At 27.5% G+C, this 25,258-nt stretch overlaps 1 protein-coding gene across 6 annotated transcripts in view; it reads right to left on the reverse strand.

Annotated features, from left to right (window-relative positions):
* LOC105254467 (glutamate receptor ionotropic, NMDA 2B) overlaps positions 1-25,258 on the reverse strand; it is a 176,159-nt gene that overhangs the window by 38,008 nt on the left and 112,893 nt on the right. For 5 of the 6 annotated variants that reach the window (XM_011263153.3, XM_011263151.3, XM_011263152.3 and 2 more), the window contains exons 4-5: positions 1,059-1,237; positions 345-759 (exon numbers count right to left, since the gene is read on the reverse strand). In XM_011263153.3, coding sequence (XP_011261455.1) covers positions 345-759; positions 1,059-1,237 — 594 coding nt within the window. Of the gene's footprint in view, positions 1-344; positions 760-1,058; positions 1,238-8,806; positions 9,198-25,258 lie in introns of those variants that run through there. The other variant, XM_011263155.3, reaches the window with a different exon arrangement.

A 25,258-nucleotide genomic window follows, 5' to 3' on the forward strand; every position in this document is an offset into this window, starting at 1 on the left:
TGAATATATTTAACGTTTTTTAATTCTTTTTTTGAGTTATAAATATGCGTATATTTTAATATTCTTTATTTATTAATTTTAAATGCATAACTTTTAATTAAACACATGATTTTTAAAATATAAAAGTATTATAGTAACTTTTAGTGAAAATCACAACTTTGTAAATTTAATTAAAATTAATTATACAAGTATTTATACAAGTATACTGTATGCGAGATGCAGATCATAGTTTATGCTAATTTGATAAAGCCAGGAATTCATGAACTAGGAACAATGTTTTGAGTTTGTATAAATTTCTGGATCTGGACCGCAAATATGTGGATGCAAATAATTTTGCTACTCACCTAACATTCCGACCGGGAACTGACTGGGGGTTTGCAAATTTTCGATAACACTCTGCGTGACAACCCACACGTAATTCTCGCCAGTAATTTTGTACTCTCTGGCAGCAGTCAGGATATGAATTGCCTCCTCCCTGGTTGAATACAGCAGCATCACTCGGGATTCGCTATTTACGAGCTCCTGGAGATCGTGTGGGTCAGTGACCAGAATGGCGCTTAGTATGGTAAACTTGAATGTGTCCTGCATGTCAGAGATTCTCTCCCTGACCGCCTGTATGAAGTCATCGTGACCAGCTATTTGCGACGTGACGACACTAAACTGATGCCACTTGTATCTCTCCAGGATACTCAGCATCGCCGCGGTCTGATGTTCTAGTGACGGTGCCAGTTGCAGCTGTAAGCTGCTCTGCGATGCCCGCTAAAACCAACAAACTTCCGTCATGTTTTGCAAATGTCGACGAAACACGCGCAGACGATATATTTCCGTTCGAATTTAATTTCAGTTTTATTATATTACGAAAAATACTTTCAAAGTAAATAACAAAAACTCATGTTATTGCAACTATGCCATTCGTTTGATCCCATTTATTTTAATATAACTTGAAAAATTCTTTAACATCATAAAAATTTCTCGTGAACGGATAACTGTTTACATATCCGACAGAAACGTAAATCCGTGTAAATTCTTTTACTTTTTATTTCAATTGTTATACTCACTCTTTCGAGACCAGAGTTATCGGCGTTCCATGCGATCACAGGGATTCCAAGGTAACCGGCCAATTGGAGAAAGTATTGAGCACTGGCTGTGCTACGTCCGTATTGCTCGTAATTCATAAGATATAAGATGGCCGATACATTCACCGAGAGAAATTCTTTGCAGAGCGAATCTAAAATAGCTGCAACATAAATTCCATTGTGATTAGTAATAATTTTAATAATAAAAAATATTTATTGCCTCATATTAAAAAGATTTTCAGAAATATTTATATTAATTTAATATTAAAATAAGATTCGAATTACTGCTTGACACAACTATGCATTAATAATTCTTAATTATTCAAATGATTAATGTCAATTTATGTCAATTGATAAATAAATTTGTGTCAATTATTTTAACGGTTAATACATATTAACAGAAATAGCAATTTATATATTGGTCGTCTATGCACATACAGCTCAATATTTCTTTTTAATCTTCATTATTCAAGATATTTTTGATTAATAATCAAACAATCAATTAACTATCGATAAATGACAGGTATTATTATGCTTTGCAAATTATAACTGAATGACTCATATGAATTTTTCATTAAGATTGTTAAGATCATCATTTTTATGTCGAATACATTATCGTTTAGCTACGAGGATGAAGTGAAGATGCAGTTTAAATTTTTTCTCAGTACCGCATTCATACGTTATTCTTTTCCATTAAATATATTTCCGCGTTTTTATTACGCGCACATCTATATTTCTCAAAAAAATGAGGAATAAAATAACGTTGAAAAGCGTTATTCGGGCCACAAATGTAGTCCGACTTGCTTCACGCAGCGAGTTGCTTGAGGAACTGACCTCGTTTTCATTCTATTCTATTGTTCCCCGATGCAAACTAACTTGAAATTTTAAGTTTAACGAGTTTTTATACGTCACACGATAACTCTATTTGCTTTCTTTATTAATTGAATATAGATATAGAGCATAGAAATTACGAGAGTGAATTAAACTTCCAGAAAAATAATATAAAATAACTGAGAGAGAAGATGCTACATTAGATAAGATGTCATTTTTCCGATCGTTATTTTTAGGTTTTTAAATTGATCGATAAAAGGTATATACTAATCTTTATACTTAACTTGTATTTAGTGTAGATAATGAAACGACAATGTGCAATCATTCTTTTATATTATATTTATAACTGACAATGAGATATAAATATAATATGACATTATTTTTTTTTATTTTCTTTTATTCATTATTAATAATTACAAAAATATTACTTTTCAAAATTAGGTACAGCATCTTTCCCCGAGTTATTTTATTTAAATTTAGGCAAACACTAATGTTTTCAATTATATTCAATCATATTCTTTAAAAATTTTTTAATTTTTCTCATTGATTTTGTCTCGAAAACTAATAGTACTTTGATTTTTTCGTAAAAAGAATACTAATTTTATATTTTGTATGTGGTTTATTTTATCGTGTTAAAATAAAATTGTATTATTTAGTTTAACTTATGCAAATAACTTCTGCTCCAAGAGTAAAAGTAAAAATCATATAGAATATAGATATATGTTGTTAAACTCAAATGAAATTCACCAACTATTTATTAAACTAAATGTATTCATAGAACTAAATATTGTATTGATTTTCATAAAAGAGAAGCAGATTGAAATTTTGTAATTTACGGAATGGTGATATAATTTTAATAAATAATTTTAATAAATTTGTTTGTTGACAGTGGTCGGAAACGATTTTGCATGTGCTAAAGTCGCGCAATTCGAATTTCACAATTCTCATTTAATAGTCGCATTTACACATGATTGAAAACATTCTTTCGAAAACACTCACATGATATATAATGTTGTTTCATGAAATATGAATGCTCTCCTACTTTCAAATACTTTAAAAAAGATTGTTTATGAAAAAGTTGACTGGTCTTGTCCGATGATCGATATAGTCTACACACAATGGATTTCGAATTTTCAAACATCTTGTAGGAATTATGGTTTGAATATATGATATTTACATAAATACACAATTTAAGAATGTTCAGACATATTTAAAAAATATACGCGTTTTTTTATATCTATATTACTTTATTTGAGTTTAATAATACTTATAGATTAGAAGATTATCAAAATTTGCGAATAAATATTTTAATATAAAAGTTCATAAATTTCTATGCTCCCGAATAAACACTTCTTTGCAGTTTTTAATCACATGTGATCATATTCCACTTTTAAATGTTCTGTATTTACTTTTGCGAAATCTTCTTGTCTATTACTATTTTATATGTTTAAATGCTTTTGCACAAAATTTACTTTAAGAACAAACTAAAAATAAGGTATGATTTAAATATATTGTGCGTTCATTTTCGTACATTAATAATGTTCAAATTTTATGCAATTGGTAATTTATCGAAATAATTATTGTTACTATTATAAAACGTTAATATAATTAATTTAATTTAATACATCAGTATCATCATTAATTTATGTCATTTTTTACGTTCCCCATATTTTTCTCAACAAATTAATATAATTGCTAAATAAAAATAAATAATTATTAAAAGCAAATAAAATACGTATAGTGATAACTTATTTGTACTTTTGATATCAAGACTGAAAATACACCATTAACTAATTTGATTTGTAATATAATTACTAACCAGCATTATTTCAGCATAATCAAAACTGTATACATTTGCGTATCGTATTATCATCAACAAAGCCATAACAGCTATAATGAAATAATATTCATTACCTTGCCAAAATGAAATAGCACCAAAGGTAAAATTAGCCATACCATATGCCACACAATATTATCAACAAATGTAATTTGCCATTTTTTGCTTTTAAAAAAAATAAAAGCGAAATGATGAAATATGTTATCAAATACATGTTATCTCTCTTTCTTTTTTAAAATAATTTTTACAATATATAAATATATATATACAGGGTGTCCCGAAACTCATAATCAATCTTTCAAAGACAGATTCCTGGGATCTGAAGACGATTTGTCCTCAATGAAAATGTCGAGGCACTAACAATTTTCGAATTATAAGTGATTGGAAATAAAGGATTTTTCGTAAACTAAGCTTTGTAGAAATAAAATATTAACAAAACCACATTCTTTTATTAATTTTAAATAGAGTTTACTTTACTTGAGCTTTAATTTAAGGCTTAATTGCAAAGATATATAATGACAAAAATCGGGAACATGCAAAAAATGACCTTCAAACATGGCCTTCATCGACATTATCGCTGAGGAAAAATTGTCTCCAAATGATTCCAGGAATCTGTCTTTGAAAGATTGATTATGAGTTTTGGGACACCTTATATAATCATAATTCATATATATAGCTATCTGCAAAATATTTCTAGAATCTTTACATTAAATTAAACCAATAAATATATATAAATAGTTTACTTTCTTTAAATGTTACAATGTATTACACGTATGTTATAGTATATATAGTATAGTTTCGACTTAATGAAAATGTAGTAGCTAAATCTGTACCAAGGAACAACAAATCGATTAAGGTAATTCCTTTGATCAGAAACTATCCCGTATCTGAGATGTGCTATAATGCTTTACCAACCATGCGTTCGTAATTTGTTGAGAACGTGTAGTCTGCTAAGATAAACTAATGCCAAATAAATTTAGTATAATGAAAACAAGCAAATATGTGATGCATTTTATAAGTGTTTATAATTAAAATAAAATTTATTATTATTAATTCAAATGAATTAATGTTACAAGTATTATTAATTAAGAAAGAGATTAATGTTATATATTAAAATTATATACTTACATTCGTTAAGTATTATTATATACTTATTATTTGTTAGTCGCAATAAAATTAGTTGCAAATAATTGTTATATACAAATAGTACTTTCATAAATCTTTATTTTCTTAGTATCATTTTAAACATTACAAATATTTCAATATGGAATATTTATTTCAGATTTTTTGCACATTTTATTAGCCTTTAAAAAATTAGTAGCATCCAAGTAAAAAAAAGGATCTTATTCATTCGTCCATTAAAAAATTTCATATATATATAACAACTAGTAAAAAATATTTTAAAATATTTTGTTTGTTTTGAAATCTATCAATACTCATATTTCTGAAAACGATAAAAATGCAGAATGGGCAACGAACTCGACAGGCCAAAGCCGCTTGTTTTAAACTCTCGTCAAGTATTATTAACGAGCAGATTATTTACGATCCCGTTGGTGTTCGGTTTAAACGATAAATGGGTTATTTACGACTTTGCGTGTTTCGCGAAAATTAATAATTCCTGATAAAATGTCAGAAGAAAGGGAGGGATTTTTGCATACAACAGCATACGGCATTTAAATTGGATGCAATGAAATTAGCAAATTTGTGAACTCTGTTGTCGTCTCACTTGATGACTGTCAAATAAATGATATATTGTTCTTATTCAATTCTATAGCGGCGTTCAATTATTTTTGTACGTTGGCAAATTATAAATTTCTTTCTGCAATGCACTAATAAATATTGCGTTAGAAAATGCAATCTAATGTAATTTATTAATCTACGACAACGTAATTAATCTATTAAATTCAGTGAATATAATTAAATATATAATCCATCAAGATTATTTTCTTTCATGCAATTGCATTTCCGATGTTATTCTATTGTAAACATAATACATGTGAACAACCTAATAGGATTTCACTAATTCCGAGCTATTAATAATACACATCTGCATCGGTGAACCAGAAATTGGTTGCATTTATTTTAACCAACAATTATTGATGCCAATAACGATAATCCTGATATATCAAATTTACCTACAAAAATATTTCGCCAATAATTAATAATGATCACTCTGCCATAATCGGAAACATTAGCTTGGAAATGCTGCCTTGAGTATTGTGGCTCAACGTTTGTATATCAATAACCAACTTAGCCGCACTATTAATTAATCAGCCAATTGAACGTATGGAAAATAGATTTCTATAACTATATGTTCCTAAAGTTGATCGATGTTTGCCTTCCAGAATAAATACAACTAGATAATTCGCTTTCTTTTTTCTGCTTATAAGAGCATAACTCTTTTATTTATCATGTCTGACTATATATAATGTTATTTTTTTTTACTAGCAATAGATATTCTGCTGAATAAATATTCTGCAATTAGGCGCAAATTTCTATTAATTCGATTAACTGTATTTATTCATTTTTAGAGCTATATATTATTCAACAAATTGTAACTTTATTTGATTCATTAAATGAGAATTCACGAAGAAATTAGGTATGATTGTAGGAAGAAACAATTACAGTATTACTTTTCTTACACAGTTGGCACATTCAACATCATATAATATTTTTAATGCATTAGCGAACAATTAGCAAAATTTAATGAGATAATAAGATAATGATTATTTTATTTTCTCAAAATATACTTGAAAATATAGAAAATAATAAGATATATAATTTTTTATTTTTTTCTTTCAGATTATACTAATAATAATATAATAGAGAAAATTTTATATAAAATATACATCATATAGAAAATAAATATTGTAAAATAAATATTGTTTTGAAGAAAGTTAACATACTATATCATATAAAATAATTGCTTATGCCGCATAATTGTTTAATATAATATAATACATTCGCATTATGCTATCATTAAGCAATGATTCTATTACATATATTTAATTACACTTAATTGCACTGTTGATCATTTATTAAATTGAAGAAAATGAAAGAAAAATTGTATTTGTTTGTTTAATTATTCTGTCGTATTTAGCCAGAGCATTTTTTATGCGTGTTTAATACGTAACAGTTTACTATCAATTACAAATTTTCAAGTTTATCTTCATTAAAATCCGTCTAGGAAAATTCGGCATTACGTTACGACAAAATTCAAAAACTTGGAGTATAAAACATGGCTTACAAATATTCTCACTGTAAGACACAAATTAAGGACGCAAGTTTAATTGAATGCACACTGGAAGTGAGTAAATATCTAAATCTAGCTTGTGTAGACTATAATAGAGCTTCCGTAAATAGGACTATAATGAAAGTTAATACCCAGCAGTTTAATATGGTAAAACAATACGAGTTTGATCGATAGTTGCTTAATGTTCTTCAAACTTGTTACTTACACAAAATAAATTAAATTGTTTAATCTCAAATATACATATTTAGATCCATACTATATCAATTTGACTATTTTTTATATTTGGTATAATTATTTCTTATTTTTGGTATAATTATTAATTATAATTATTTCAAAGAAATAAAATTAAACTACAACAAAATAAGATTTAATCCCACATAATTTTATATGGTTATATTTAGTATACTTTTTGTAATCTCAAAGAATGTTGAAAAAATTCTACTTTATGACTCCTTAAGAGCTAATAAGGCAATCATTTTTTGTTATTGTCTTTCTTTTTTTATATCAGCGGAAAAAAGGTAGTTAAAAGTTCACAGCGTCATTATTACTATAAAATGGTATGATCGCAGTTGCGATATTGTAAACAACGAAATTAGAACAGCTAACATGCTGTCCAAATATCACATGCTGTCCAATATCACATTTTCTGCGGAAATCATACACCGGATGACAGCAAATGCGTAAACACACTGACATCTATCCCCCATTGTCAATGTGTGAGTTAAACCTGAAATATCGGGATGTCAGGATATCTTTCGGATGAGGGAGAAATGCATCGCGCCAATGTTAATTCCGACAGATCGTGCATCACAGGGAAACACAGCGCGTAGAGAAATATTTCCCGCGGCGAAATCTTCCTGGCCAATGTTGTCGGACGGGAAATTACAAGAGAGTTCGCATACAGTCGTGTTTGCTTGGTGATGTTCATACAACTTCAAATACTACCGAATAACAAAAAGACATATCACAAAATGAACAATTGAAAATAATCTTGTTTCTAGTAGATTTACTCTCAGCTGTGGAAATTTTGCACATTGATAAAAATTTGGCTGCAAAAATATACATAATGCAAACTTTATAATTCTGTTATATAACTTTGTAATATCATCATAATATTATGTCATACTGTCAATGTTAATGAAAAAAATATGGTTGCAAAGGTAAATTTCGCTTCATTCACCTTATCATCTCAAATATTAATCGAAAAATACAAGCATCAGTTATATTGAGAGAGCAAACAACTATTTTCTCTCGATTTCATGTAGATGTTTATTTACGTATTAGATTCTTAGCAAAAGCTCTCATAAATCGCTGTAAGCTGTAGTGAGAATTAATATATATCTTTTAATCTCAACCTCAAAGTATGAAATGAATATTCACATCATTAAAATATAATTAAAATATAAAGTTATTAATTGCAGAAAATTATATATATAATGTTTTTTTTTAGATTTTATTACATTATATAAGTTTATATTCTATAATATATTTTACATTGCAAATAAAAATAAGTTATTAAGTAGTTATTAAGAAAATAAAGAAAATATAAAAATCTATTTTAAGAACAGGATATAAATATTAAGAAATTTATATCGTAAACAATAACGCGCGCATATTCTTTTTAATGAAAACATTTTGAAATAAAATTATATACTTTAAATAAACATCGAACTCTCTCTATATCTATGTAATAAATTATATAATAAAAAAATATAAGATATATATAATATTAGCCATTATATATATATCTAATAAGAAAATAAAAAATCCTTTTTTCTTCAAAATTCAATCTGTTACGGAAATATTTACCTGTCGGACTCGGTGTGAGCTTCATCATTCTATGGTTAACCTGCAGCCAATATTTGTCTAGAAATGAGAACTTCGACTTCTTTGTCCTGGCATGATCTTTGTACAGATTGTAGATAAGATTGTTGATGGTCTTATTGTATTCTCGTGCTCCGAAATTCTTATGTGGCACTATCATGCCAACGTTGAGATTTTGCAATGAGCTATTGCTGATGATCTTGATTAAGTCTTGATGACCAGTCTGACCGATCGACAATTTCGTACTTGTCGAGACGACAAGTACGCCCACCATCAACAGAATATATAAGTCGCGCATTGTTATTCCTTTTTAAATCGCAAATTTGATTTATTATAACTTTAAAAGATTATATCTTTAAGAGATTGATGTCCAGTTTTGCAAGAATATATTCACCATCATACTTTGGATTGAAGTCAGGTACATTGTCATAATCATTGAATAACAACTTCGCAATCTAAGTTGTTTACGATACATATTTTGCTCCCTCTTTTAACTTTAGTCACTATTATACGTTTTTTTCGTATGTTCTCATCATTATGTCACTGTTGAATATTTATATATCACATTTAAAAGTTGTAAGACATCTTCTTGTCACGAGTACACTTCTTAGACTTTTTTACTTACTAGTCTTTTTGAAGATTTTATTTAATTACGTGATAGTTGTATGTGATTTATAATTAATTACATATATATTAATATACATATTAATATACATATATATTTCATTTATTTTTAAAATTTAATTAACGTACACGCGCATCATGAAAAACACATATCACAACGAGATAAGACACTTTAGCAACACCCTTTTTCAATAGCGTTTATATAATTATTTAACATTAAAAACTGTAAATATATATCTCTTATGAATTAAACACACGATAATATTATCTTTAGTGAAGGAAGACAAAATTTGATTCACCAGCAAGATATTATAGACATAGAGATTGAAAAATTTATGAAGCATCGAGGTCTATCAAGTTGTCAGTAGTTGGGAAGATGCTGAAAGATAAATGAGATTTTTTTTTCTATGCCAAACAGATAATCTGTATAATCGCAAGTTAAGTCTCGAATATATTACGGTTAAGTTATATATGTTCTTTACTTTTAAAATGTTTAAAAGTCTTTTTCTAAGTTTTCACCTATTCCTTAAGAATTTATGCATTTATCTCAGTAATTAAATCTACAATCTTTTCTAATTATTGAACATATATAAATATAGATATTTTCAGCATTTAATTACATTATTTAATTTTAATTTTCTTTCTCTTTTTCTTCTTTTTAATAATCAAATGTTTTACTTCGCTCTGTACATGTAATTTCTTGAAAGAATTGATCTTATTTTTTTAAATCATAAAAAACAAACAATCATAGAAAATAAATATATTTTGGAGCATAGAAGCCATTTTTGTATTTCTATAAACTAAGCTGATTGGTATTTATTAGACAATAATTTTTCGTAAAGCAATAAAATTTTCTATTCTCTAGCATTTGTCAACTAGTATGTTAATTTGTATGTTAACATTTTATTTCTTTATTTATATATTAATAGAGTTTCTTCATCAATATAGAATAAAAAGTAAGAAGCAAAGAATTAGATCCGTTCTTATATTTTAATATACAATATATATGAACATATATATCATATATTAAAATATACAAGTATAAAAACATATATAATATAAAATAGAAGAATCTATGAAGAAGAGATAAAAGAAATGTTTGAGAAGTAAAACACAATTTAAGAAAATATTCAAAAAAATTAATTAAATAATTATTTTCCTATGTACAACAAATAATAGATGCATATACAAAAAGACAAATTAGAAATTAATTATCAATATTTCTTGTAAACTGGGAAATCTTATTTATATTCTTCTTATTTTCTATTATTGTCGACAGTTTAAATAATTGCTGTAATAATTATTCAATTTTATCTTTTTTAATCGAAGTCATTTAAAACTATATTAATACAGAAATTTGTTGAAATTTATTTAAAAAAGAAATTTATTTCTTTTAAAACTAATATACGTATCCCCTTTAAGATTGAGTTTCTCATTTTTAAGAAATATATATCAATTTTTTTTACTAAATGTAAATAACTGAATAATTTTAAATTAAAAGTATTTAATATATAAATTAATAATGTTACATAATTAGTAATATTTCATGAAACATAATGCATTAAGAATGCTTTTTTAGCTTTTCATAAAAAAGATTTAATATTTTATTTAAATTGCAATCGTATATGTATGGCAATTTAAGAACTTTATTAGCAAAAATCTGAAATATAAAATATAAGCACAATTTTACTTTCACATTTTAAAACTTTATATTCTCATTTCATTGATTGTCTATCTCTCTGCGATCTATTTTAATAAAAATATTGATTAGGAAATTTTTGCAACAATAATAATTGTTAAAATGTATTTGGTATGTAAATATAAAGAAACAAAGTTAAAAATTAAACACAATCGTGTTTCCATTGTATGCTGATAATTGAACCATATTTTATTCACAGTTTCTATTCACAGCTGTTGCAATTATTATTTTTTGCCAAGCTCCAGCAAGATTGGCCGGAAGCAATTACGACGCTCTCAATTAATAAGTTCGATAATTTCGCGAGGATCTGGAGCGTCAGGACCAATGTGAGCAACTGAGCCAATTATTGAAATTTTCATCCGCTTGATGGAAAGCTATCTTCCGTGACGTGTAATACCACATTAATCGCTAATTATGACAGCATATCGTACATTTACATTTGATAATTGTGTATACGTATCTGTTTTTTGCTTGAAAAATTTTCTCTCTCTCTCTTTCTTTCTTTTTACGCATAATAAAAATTACAGCCACATTAATAGTCAAATATTTTACATCTATTCATGTTAATTGCACTTACTACAATTTATTTAAAATTTTCCTGGTTCCTTCTCCTTTTATTAGTATTTTTCGAAAGTACGAATATATACATTTTTATTTAAAGTACAATAAAATGTAAAAATATAACTAAATGCATCAAATAAAATGTAAAAATATAACTAAATGCATCTAGATAAATGTGTTTTTAATAGATAAATATGTTTAGCGCAATATTTTTCAGAGGAAATCGAAGTCTCTTTATCATCTCAAACGCGCTCGTTCATCAGTTTTACTGACAATATGATATAGTACGATAAAGTGAAAACGTACACGAGGGGATAGTGTTGTAAATCCAAGTAACAACAGCGCGATGAAGAATGGAGGCACAGTGGCATACCCCATCACGAATCTGTTTTCTCTACCTTCGATATATCTATTATCTGTCATAGAATGTAGTATAGAAATCAACGGAAACGTTATTTGATCGGCGAAGCTTCGATTGTTTGCATTCACTTCTACATTCTCTCATTTATGTAAACAATGTGGAACAACATATTGCTGGCTCTTGCAATATAAAAAGTAGGAAAAACGTGAGAAGCGAGAAAAACCGGATTACATTTTTGATCAGATTTATGGAAATTAATATTCTTTATGAAATTTGTATATAAGTAATAAGCGAAAATTTGCATTATGACATATACTATCAGCAGAAGGGCAAAATTTGGATTTCATCCCAAATAAACTACTGAGTTTATCAAATCTAAGATTTTGTGATATAAATGTGCTCGTAAAATGCGCAAATATGTTGTTTTCTTTGTAATATTCTCTAACAATCATCCATTTAATAAAATTCATTTAATAAAAATTCAACTATCAAAATATAGTCATCACACATAATTTTCTTTTATTCACAATAAATGCTATGTATAAATAATGCTATATTTTTATCATAATTGGCAAAAATAAAAAAATTCTAAAAAATTCAATTTTATATTAAAATCTTATTTCAAATCTTTTAAATAAAATAAATTCAAAGAGACATACACCGATTCATATTTTAAAATTGCGGTGCTTACGTAGAGTAAATGAATTTAATTAAAACATTAAATACATCTAATATAAATATAAATGTTATATTTTTATCATATTTATATAATATATATTATTAATTTATTACACTTTTATAATTTTTATAAAAAATATTTAGCAAAATATATCAACAGTAATATAAGCAAAGCTGAGCAAAATTTGAATATTGAAATATACAAAATAAGTACGAATTTTTATAAAAGAGATGCGCGATATCACAAAATTATTTAAAATTAAATATGATTATTTGTCGTGTTAAACCAAATATTACGAGTGTACAATAAAATAGAACAGTTCAAGGTATAGAAATATTAAATACAAGTATCATATAATTCTAATTCTACACAAACTCGTAAACGTGTTTAATTCAATGAGCTAAACTAATCTTACAGAGGCGACAAACGAAATCAAGCGTAATGAACAAACTTGCGCTCATTCCGCAATAGAAAATCGCCGTTAACATGAAAAGCCATCTATAAGACTTCAGGATTTCGGAACGTATTTCTTGGCAAATTTGAAAGTTAAGTTGTGGTATCACTGATGGAAATCGATAAAGTTTAGGAAGATAGTCATGTCGACTTCGATTAAACTCTGGATTTCGGAAAGTACTTCGGAAAGACCGTAGTCACATGAAATGGAAATACCGCAACTGATGACCATCTTCGTAGCAAACTTTGAGTTTCAAATAATATTGCAAGAGTTCATTCATGAAACTCGTAGAGCTACAACAGCGATTTATTCTATTAGATTTATATGACAGTCAAGAACCTGCTGCTGCATAGTTACGAAGAACAATGCGCTTAATAAGATCTTAACAGTATACTAAATGTTAAATTAAATTTTAATTATAAATAGAAATCTATTAGATAATAAAGAAAACAAACAGATAATTATTGCACTGAATGAATCATATATAATTATTTAAATTACCTCTATAAAATAGCAAGAGAAGATAAATAAACATATTTTTAACTAATGCTAGATATATAAATGTTATATCAAGCATTTTATATTTTACATTTATCCCGAAAAAATTAATTAAATTAATTAAATTGTAATCGATGATACAAATTGCTACAGCAATTTCACATTGGATGTAAATCGCCGCAAATACAATTTTTCTAATTTCTAAAATGGAATATTCCTCAAATAGATGAGAAAAAAATACCGATAACATAATTTATAGAACGTATTCTCAACCCAAGTTTCAATGATAATTTGATTGATTTCGATTGATGTTTTGGCTTTTACCTGAAATATCAATGTATTTACGAAACACCTCATAACTAAGAATATAAATGACCGACGGAAAGTTTAATAAGTTTAACAATCAATAATTTTACATTGATCAATAAAAGATTTGCTAAAAGATATCTGACAAACTCGCTAAGAGATATCTGACAATGAAATATTGATATATAAAACTGTAGAAACGAATAAGAATTCGAATCTTTAGCTGAATACAGGTCATTCTAAAACTGGACTATGCAGGGATAATTTTAACAAATAAATATCAATATGAATCAAATTGTATTACATGACATTGATTAATTATATATGATAAAAGTCTATCTATCGATTTTCAATCCTATAATCTTACACACACACACACACAACGACATGTAATGAATCTTGTTTAAAAAAGATGTTCACTTAAAAAATAATCTTTCTCTGGAGATTTTTTCAGAAATTAGCATGATATAGTTTTCTTAATAATTATTTTCTTAATATATATATTTTTTTAATTAATGAATTAATAAACATAAAATTCTTAAAAAAACAGTCTCTATATATTTTATTTTAAATAGCATACTTTCTCTTTCTTCATGAATAGCAATATTTTTCAATAAATTCTAGATATCTCGATAATTTCCAGTCCTATTCCAGATAACTGTCAAAGTTGTTTCAAGATGTATCGAGTTAGAGCTATTTATGCCAAGAGGAAATCGCCGATAACAGGATTCATGGAAATATCCGGGTAGCATTATCTATAAGGATCTCGATTCGATGTCAACCTGCGCAAACCGTTCCGCATTTCGACGTACTGTCAGAATTATTGATAGAAGTGAGACTTCAAACGAACGGAAATAGAGGGATACAGATTGGAGACGAACTCGTATTAATAACATACGCATAATATCGATGTTCTCGCGCTGTGACAAAATTTAGAATTGTACAAGAATATTTGAAGATCTAGTTTTTTGTGTTGATGTGAGATGAATATAAGAACAAAAATCATACTATATAAAATTATATTATTAAAATCATATTAATCGTTTATTTCGAAATAGATAAAAAAATAAGCTTACGAATATATAAATTGTTGCATCCTTGCATCGCATAATAAAATAATATATTCTATATTTTTATACATTCCCATATTGATATTATTTTCTGTATCCAATATATCTCTGATATTTTATATAAAAAGAAAACAATACATCTACAATTCCATATCATATAATTGCAGTTATAAACATTTAAAACTTAATTTTTTTATAATTTCTTAACATAACACATACATGTTCATTCACACAAAAGAATCGCATAGTCGCCGTATTTTCTTTGATAATATATTTTTACGAAAGAAACCAGAAGACTGAAACAAAGAAACACTGCTAGCTAACATTGTAATATGATTTTCTTTAATTCATTCTTGCTTTCATTCTTTTAGAAGAATTAGAAGAAAGATGCACTATATTGAAAAATGCACTATATGTATATATGCTTTTAATAATAAAAACTGATCTGTAGTTGTTATTCTCTCAAAAGCATATTTGTCTTCACTATTTGACTTAAGAGCGAAAAATAAGTTTCTCTTTCCTTTTCTCTCTTTCTTTCCTTTTTTCTTCTTCTGATTCATCTTAAGTCGTGCGACAAAACGAAATAGGAAAAAGAGAAATCGAACCACGAGATTACAGGGAATTGAAACGGTAGATATAGTTCAAAGAACATTATTGAAGAACTTTAAAGTTAGATAGAACATTTGGCAAAAATTGCAGTAATGTTCTGTTATTGTCAAAAAAATTAAAGATTTATAAAAAATGAGTATTACTTATTAAAAAAATAGGATATATGATTTAATTTGATATTTTCAATATTTCCAATATTTGATATTTTAAATATTTATCACTAGATAATATCTATCATTATAAATATTGGATGAAATCCATTATTATAAATATCTAATTATCATAGTTAGGGATAATTAATCAAATTTTTAATTAAATTTTTTTTCAATATAATTAAATTTTTAATTAAATTTTTTTCAATATGTCATTCACAATAAAATTTTTAAAAATAGATAGAATAGAAATAATTTTATAAAAAGTAAAAAGGTAATCAAAGAGAAAAGCTATGATATTTTTTTTATTTTAAATATTAATCACTTTTTCAAATATTAGTTATATTAATTCCATCCTTTTTCAAATATTAGCTATATTAATTCCATCCTTATTTGTTGGCAATTCTAATTTGTTGCATTTCAAATTATTTTTCTTCCATTTAATCATGGCTTTTCAAACATAAAAATATCTGCTATTATTTTAATGTCCTTATATAATTTTTAATTTTATCCTATTAATACACAAAGCAGCAATCTCTTTTCTTTCGATTTTTTCTGTTTTCTGCTTAATTATTTCAATATCTATTTCCATCTTTTTTATTATTGGAAAAAATTTTTTTGAATTAATCGAAAGTGTTATACATATTATAAAAGTTCAAACATAATCGATAATAAAATTAAAAAAATAAAAAAAAAAACATTAATTAATAATGGTCTGATCAAATTCTAATTAATTTTTTAAACAAATTTATTCAACAACAATTTTATTCCAATATAATATTAAATTATGACGATTAATTTTTTTTAATAAACGTTTTGTTCAGGTGTTATAAAAAATAACGCAGATTGTCAGAAAATTAACCTTATTACAGTTTAAAATGGTTAAAATGTTTATGACGTAAAATTTAAAAATTGTACACTTTTCGTTGAATTTTTGATATGATCAAAATTGTTAAATTTTTTTCAACTTAATTCCAGTAAAATTTTAGTATCTTAAAATGTTACAAAATTAATCATAGAAATAATATTTTTTAGAATATAATAATACTCACACATACATTTATAGATGTATCTTATATTTTTTTTTTATTATATACGTTATTTTTAATTAATTAATTTTATATTTAATACATATCTTACTATTAATCTATTAATCTATCTCTTTATCAAAATAATCATTTAAATTTTATCAGCATAAAATTAATTTTTACGTTCTTAACTTTTTATATATTCAGTCAAAAATGTTTAATTCTTTCATTTACATTATCTTGAATGTGATCTTTCACATTTCAATTTTATTCATTTACCTCATCGCTACTCTTTTGTCCAACTTAAAAAGTTAGAATTGAATTTAATGTGAGTGAAAAATGTGTAAGGATCCGGCGAAGCATGCTCTAATTAAATTTTCATTTTCTGGTCTAGATCCAAAGCCATTGCTATACATTGTAGCTTATTTTTTATGATTAAAAAGCTTTCAATTTTATATTTTTTTTTCAGCAGCGGGTTTAAATAAAAGTAGCAAATATTTTGTCATTTCAAAATAAAATTAATTCCAACCGTATTCCATCATAACAAAATATGAATAATTAAGCGAGAACAGTGTCATTGAAGCTATATAGAGAGCGCGTGTCTTTCTCTCTGATGTTATGCATAATAAATGTCTAGCATAATAATACGTGATGAAGCTTTATAATAATTAGTTAATAATGTAAAATTTTAAGATTACTCAAAATAATAATAAAATATCTTTCCTGTTAAGAACATTGCTTTATTTAGATCACAATTTTTTTATCCTAAAATATTATTCATACTAGAATTAATATAAATTGCTGTATAAAATCTTTAAAAAATAAAATTGTATATCTCTCACACTCTAGATAAATCGTCCAATTTCATGCACAATATAAACAACATCTTAATGTGTAAATAGAATTAGCGAAAATTTGATTTCATCAGTTCGGCTTGTTGACTCAAAGTATCGATTTTCTTTTTTATCTCTTTTTACTAATTTTTTATCTCTTTTACCAATTTTCATGGGATAGCAGATTTTTTAAATCATAATCCAACGCATGAAATTAAATTTAACGAATTGAAAGAATATCATATGATATAATCGGCAGGAATTCTCGTCATTAACAGCTGAATTGCGTTCGCAATTGTTCGACTATTTTGCATGACAGAATACATTGTTATGCGCATGTTCCATTTTTAATAAGATAAATAGTTTTGTAAGCCCAATTCCATTATAAATTCTATTATACATTCTAAGAATTTATTTCTAATGCAAAAGAGCAATTTTTTATTATTGGCACAAATGATAGTTTTTCAATTTTAATTATTTTTTTTATAATATACGAGATAGCAATCAATGTAAGTAAATATATGTATATGTATGGCTATTAAACATACAAGCAGATATTAAAAATATTATTTATTTTTTATAATCGCAACGTTTTTATAAATGTTTTTTATAAAACGTTTTTAGAAAACAAAGTGAATCACAGCTTTTTAAAGGGGAAAAAAGATTTTTGTTATTAAAACTTTGTTTTGTTTATAAATCTTTTACATTATATGATTACACAACGATTATATATATATGGTTATCAATAATTTCAATGTACCTCGAAATTATCACGAGTTTGAAATTGAAGCGGAATTATTGTTACAATTATTGTAGCTTAACTATCTGCTTATCCGTATGCTTCATGTGTGAAATCCAGAGCAGAACATTTATAAACTAATATATAATATCTTTGCATTTAAATTACATGATTATCTGGTAATATATAAATAATACATAAATAAAATAAAAGCATTATCTACATATATTGTATATCAGTCTCTGTTTCCAATATATGATATATGTATATATTAATGAATATATATCAAAATATAATATATTAATTATTATATATAATTATATACTAATTAATAATTTTTTATTTCGATGTGTAAATAATTTATCCTAAAATTTATATAGTCAGAAAACCGAAATATCATACTTATCATTCATAGAAAATCAGAAAATTCCAGAAAAATAAAGCAAATAAGGTTTTTGAATACTATCATAGATTTTGAATAAAACATTACATTTTTCACATTAATAGCATTAAATTATATTTTTAATAGCATTATATACAGTTCTCGTATATATTAATATATTTAGATGTCGTAAAAGTATGAATAAGAACAATTAAATATTTTTATTCAACAATTAAATATTTTATAGTATTCATTCAATCAAATAAACTTTGATAATTTTGATAACAATTTTAATAAAACAATTTTATCAAAAATTTTTATAAATGCAATTAATACAATAAAATTTTATATTCAATATTTTTTATATCTAATATTTTCATATAACATATTGATATATTATTTCATGTGTTTTTTTCTCACAACTATTGAAACCATAATAATGTTATATTTAATTTGTTGCCTTATATTGTATGATTTCTATCGTAACATTCAGCATCATTTTATAATTTGTAGAGATAAAAAATGGTTTTAAATTTCTATTGACGAATCTATTGAGAATATGAAGAAAAAAGTATATTTCTGAAATTCTATTTTCAAGAATCCAAATAACTAACATATTTAATATATTTATTAACTAATATTTTAATATCAGATGTAGTATATCTTTATAAGTATAAAGATTATATATCAAATAAAAGCATTTTTGTATTTTATATTAAGTATTATTTATTATTACCACACGAATTTAAATAATGCGTAAGTAAAAATTGAAACGATTGAATATGTTTACTATCTACAGGTGGTTCATGCACGTAAATATAAACTCTAATCAATAATTACATTGCGAACAGAATTTAAAAAGATGAATCCGAAGAGAGCAACAAGAAAATTAAAATACGAACAAAGAATAGGTTTAGTTTTAACTATCATATATCATGCGAGGATGACACAATCTGGAATTGCTTTTTTAACATTGGCTGTGCATCTTTCTCTTGACAAACAAGGAATGCCTATGTTCTTATAAAAATATATGCTATATTATATCCTGGCTATACAGATGTGTGTGTGTGTGTGTGTTATTGCATACAATTTTAGTTAAAAATTAATTCTATAAAATTTTTATAAAATATTTTGAACACTACAAATTTTATATGAAATTTGATTGCTTAATAGTTCGTTAATAATTTTAATTAATTATGTTTCATACATATATCATATTAATTAAATCGCTTGATTGCAAGTAAATTTGACTCAGATACATAATTTTTCGTAAATTTTTGAACGTATTTGTTTTTTAATTTTGAAAGTTAATTATTTCTTTTGCTTTCAACTTATGCTTTTGCTTTTTTGGACAACTTTTGTAATAAAGGAAACTAATACTAAAATAAAAATTTAAACAAAATATTCTAAGAAAATTAAATCTAATTAATATAAAAATATAGTTTAAGATTTATTCATTATCCAAAAGATAAAAAGATTTACTTGAAGATATAGTCAATATTATGGAAAAGTAAGTAAATCTTTGAATCTTTGTGTTTCTACGCATGCTAAAGAATAAAAAATTAACGTAACATTCCTTAAAAAATTTCTTTGATGCCATTTTCCTAAGTATCTATAATAATAATAAAACTATTATTTTAAATACGAGATAATAATATAAATATTTGACAAAAATTAAAAGAAAATATTTGATACATTTTTATCTATAATAATCGTCTGTGTGAAGTTACAGAATCATTTTTTCTCTAGAGATGTTTAAAATATAATTTATTCGCGTAATGTAGTAAGTAATATCTTTCTTATTTTAGCAATATAATAAGTAAGACAAACAATTCTGTATAAAGTAAAAAAAATAACAAGATACCATTATATTACCTCGCAAGACTGCCTGTAGCGTAAAACAAAGTGTAGAGTTACCATTTCGTGAAAGGCAGGAAGAGAAAATAAAAAGGAGGCGAACGAAAAATAAAGGCAGCTATTAAGACCATACAGCATCCTTCAGCTTTCCGGCTAGTTTAATTCAGGCTTCGTGCGAGGTACTTGTTAACGCGGTAAAAGTTGTTCCAATAATCGAAGCTTGGAAAGGAGATATAAATCGTATTCAATAAACAAACTTTATACAGGAAAATTATGTTTAGCTCTCTAATCGCTTCTGTATTAATAATTATCCAATTATTAATACAGAATAAAGTATAATAAAGTAACTTATGCATTAATAAAGTAACTTATAAAATAAGTTTTACTGAAAAATATATTATATAAATTATTTCACATTTATTTTATTTTTTATACTAATTTTTTATACTAATTTTAGCCTTTTTTTAAAGACTTTAAAATATTAATATTATAAAATTATATGTATGACGTAAAATTATATTAATATTACAAAATTATATAATTTGCGAATATTTTTTATCTATGTTATCTATTTGAAATATATGTCTTTTTTATATGGAACTATATTTTATAATATATTTATCACTGGTATTTCTCTATAATAATCTCAAAATTCTACATTTTTCAATTATGTAATTAATTCTATTAGATATAGCGTAATCCTTTTTCATTGAGAAACATAAATTAATAATAAAAACGAGAGATAGGTACATTACGTTTTATTAAATTCAAATATATCAGAGATATTCGTAAATGGAGGGCAGTTAATCAATATCTCGTGCAGTAATAATGCATGCGATAACGAAAGAAACGTTGCTAGAGCGTACCGTTAAGCGGTTCGCAATACGAATGGAGCAATAAATCTCGCGTCTATACATCGCAACGATCGGTTACGAGTAGCATGAGATTCGTTGTGAAAATGGCATGAGGCTGACGTCATTTTAACACAACATCGTAAACAGAACGTAATGTCGTGTTCTCAATAATACAAGAACGAAAATGAAATGAAATGAGTAAGAAAGAGGAAAGTAAAGAATGTCATCTTATTAAGAATGGATGTTTTTTTACTCGCTCGATTCTAGGTAAGACTTAATCGATGCAGCCTCTAATTAACTTCTCGTTAAGTAATGTATGCTGGAAGGCTGCAGTTTCGCGTTTGCAGAAGAGTCAAGTCCAGATGTAGAAGTGCATTTTCGACCAGTATTATGCAAGCAGATGGTCGTCGTTATTTCACGCATCACTTGACGAAGCTATGAATGCTCAACGTGTAGATCGAAATATTCATTATGGGAATGAGATAACGAGATACGCGTGTTGGTAGAGTTACGTCAATTTCAATGGAAATAACTGATGAAATTAATTCGTGCGTAACATGTCGATGCATATGAGAGCAGTTGCATTATCAGAGAAATGGCATGAATATCGTTTTCTCACGAGACATATTGGACGACACATGACGAAAATTGTCCATACATTTATATATCGCGGCGTTTGCAGTACTTGGCAAGTATACCATGCAAATGTGGTATTTTGGATGGAATCGTCGCAAAACCGAGTGTTGGCAAGAATCACAATTGCATTGCAAATATTTTCATGAAGAAAGAAAAAAAAGAAGTAATACGATCAAACTTTTATGTGATTATTATTAGCTCGAGCGAAAAGTAAACTTTAGAAGTAAATCTTGAAGTTGAGAAATTTCTATAATCAAGGAGATTTGAAATAACTAATATTCTAATAAACAAGATTACTAAATTGAATATTAAAATATCGTAATTTAACATATATAATTTCTAGATTCTAAATTATACTTATATTTCTCTTATATAAAACAATAAGAATTGTGAATAAGATACTTCTATAGCAATTAAAGCTATATTAAATTAAAAAGAAGAAAAATACAGAAACTACGATGTACAACTACAATATATTTTAATATTTTCAAAATTTTACTATTTCTCCGAATTATCTAAATAATAACTGAGAATATATAAATAGACATAAGTACTTTGATGAAAATTTTTAAATAAATTACTTTCAATTTTTAATAAAGTAAAAGATATTCGAGACTTTGACTTGCGATTAATTATACTCATCCGTTTTCGCGCTGATCGATGATCTTCTAAAGATCAACAAAGTAGAATAATACCTTTATTAAAATAACATGGAAGCGCGCGCGATTTACTTGACGACATTGATCGATCTGGCAGTGGTATCGGACCGCGGTGTAATTATCCACGAAGATCCATTTCTGTGGACGTGCCATAACATTCCTGCAGAATCTGCAAGGGAATAGCAGCGACGAATACGCAGGATGAGAGAAATCGTTTTTTGTTCTCTCTTTTCCAGGAACGATCAATTCCGAAAATGAAATCAGGTCATTTTCGATCAAAATTGGACGCATCCACGCATCGCACAATCCACCGAGGATGGATACTACACCGGCACACGCACGGCCGGTCCGATTTTCGCCACTTTGTCCAAGTAATAGTCGCAAGAGAAGCACACGAATAAATCGTCTATTTAAATCACCGCGCTATTGGCCGGTCAATTGTGTCACAAGGGCCGCGTGTTGAGCTGTCACGCATCAGCTGTTTTGCCGCCGCATGCCCTATCTTCGCGCTCATGATAACAAAATCGAGTTCACTGAAACGTCTCACGTATTACACGAATTATTAACGATAGAATTCGTCGACGAAGACAACGCACGGCGATGATCGATTCGAGAATCGGCGACGCCGCGAAACCTCATCGCCTGGGACATTGACGGCGATTTTCGAAATTGCGAATGTTCAGATAATCGATCGGCGTAACTGCTTTCGTTAGTAGACGAGAATCGGGAGATCCATCGGCGGCTTTCCACGCGGGAATACGTATCTCGCTTCTCGTCGTATCGTTGACTATAACACACTCTCTCAATTCTCTCACCTCCCCTCTTCTCACTCTTCTACCTATCCTCGCGCTGCTCACGTGATCAGGAAGTTTCACTGGCGCAGCGGAAAAGCTCGGTTGATCCGCGTCGCATCCACGCGGTGTACGATCTCTCGGTTTTGACGATGGGGCTTTTCCCATGCACTTTACACCGTCGGTTAGAATTGAACTCGAACGACCGTCGAGATCGCTCGAGAACCCTTTAAAGATTCTCGAGGGTCTTCGAAAGCTATAGACGACTAAAATTCCAGCTTGTTCCCTGCCAGGGATGCACGAGACGCTCGACGCTCGTATCTTTTCGATGCTGCGACACTTTCACTTGTTTTTTCTTGTTTTGACACGTGCACTGTTACGAGGGATGTATGATGACAGTCTCGTAAGTCCCGCTGTCACGTGTATCATGACGCTTACCAAAAGAGGCTTTTAGACAACACGAGCTCGATGGAAAGATACAACACGACGCGAAAACGATAAGAAGAGAAAGTGAAGAAAATAATAACAATAGGATGGATAGACGTACCGAAGGAAAATAAAACGGTAGGTAAGAAAATAAAAGAGTTAATAAAGAAGAAGAAGAAAGAAGGTGGAAAACGAAGGTGACAAAGAGGAAAGGCAGAGGAAAAAGGAACAGCTACCCCGTAGCCTTCGATTTTCGGGAGGAAAGTGAAGGCCGCAGACACCGCCCAGCTAACCGCCCGGGTGTGCAACACGAAAAACCACCCCCTTGGTATGCTCAACGGCGGATGGACCGAATCACCCCATCGCGCATGTGCTCAGTTGCTATGGATACCGCGGTAGATACGGCGTTGGCGTCAGCGACGGCGGTCCATGGTACTTTAAGGGTTGCTAGGACCTTCGCACGCAACGAGGGATGTTGGGTTTTAGCTGTATAAAGAACGAAAAACGATTTTCTCTCTCTCAGCCGCTTTCGCCTCGCACCGCACACTCTCTCTATTGCAACTCTGTTTGGCACTCTACTTCCCATAATGAAAATGCGGGTCGGCTCTCGAATACTGATACAATACAAAGAGGATAAGAAGCGAAGGATATTTATGTGAAGTAGAACGACGCGGCCCGAGAGCTTGATATTTGCGACTTAATGTGGGCGAGCTCGAAAAACGGTGAATTTATGGTATTTATTTAATCCTGCTGGATCAAAAAAATTCCATTTAACAATAATTTTGATGAAATTCCATTTAATAATAATAAATTCCATTTAATAATAATTGATGAATATTAATGATCACTCAAAAAAATGTTTTGCTAATGTAGGTATATTTTTAGATGTCGCAACCAAAATTTATCGCTATTTTTTGTATCTGATAGAATATCGTTTGTCTCAGCTAGAATTTATAGCAGTAACATTCTAGCAATATCTGCTAGAAAATTTAGGATTATATATTCATTTGTTCTTGCTGCTAGTATTTTCTGTGTACTACAGTCAAACTTTATAACAAGTATGGATTGATTATAACATGGATAGACGCCACAGAAAAACTTTCTTTCTAAATTTCACAAACAGTTCAGATATAAATTCTGTCTCTGTCATTTAGATTGATTACGTGCAACATATATACGATATTACAATATTTGCTAATCGTTTATCTGCCTCAGTTAA

The sequence above is a fragment of the Camponotus floridanus genome, unplaced genomic scaffold, assembly GCF_003227725.1.
Source record: "Camponotus floridanus strain SB8 unplaced genomic scaffold, Cflo_v7.5 scaffold61, whole genome shotgun sequence".
Classification (NCBI taxonomy): domain Eukaryota; kingdom Metazoa; phylum Arthropoda; class Insecta; order Hymenoptera; family Formicidae; genus Camponotus; species Camponotus floridanus.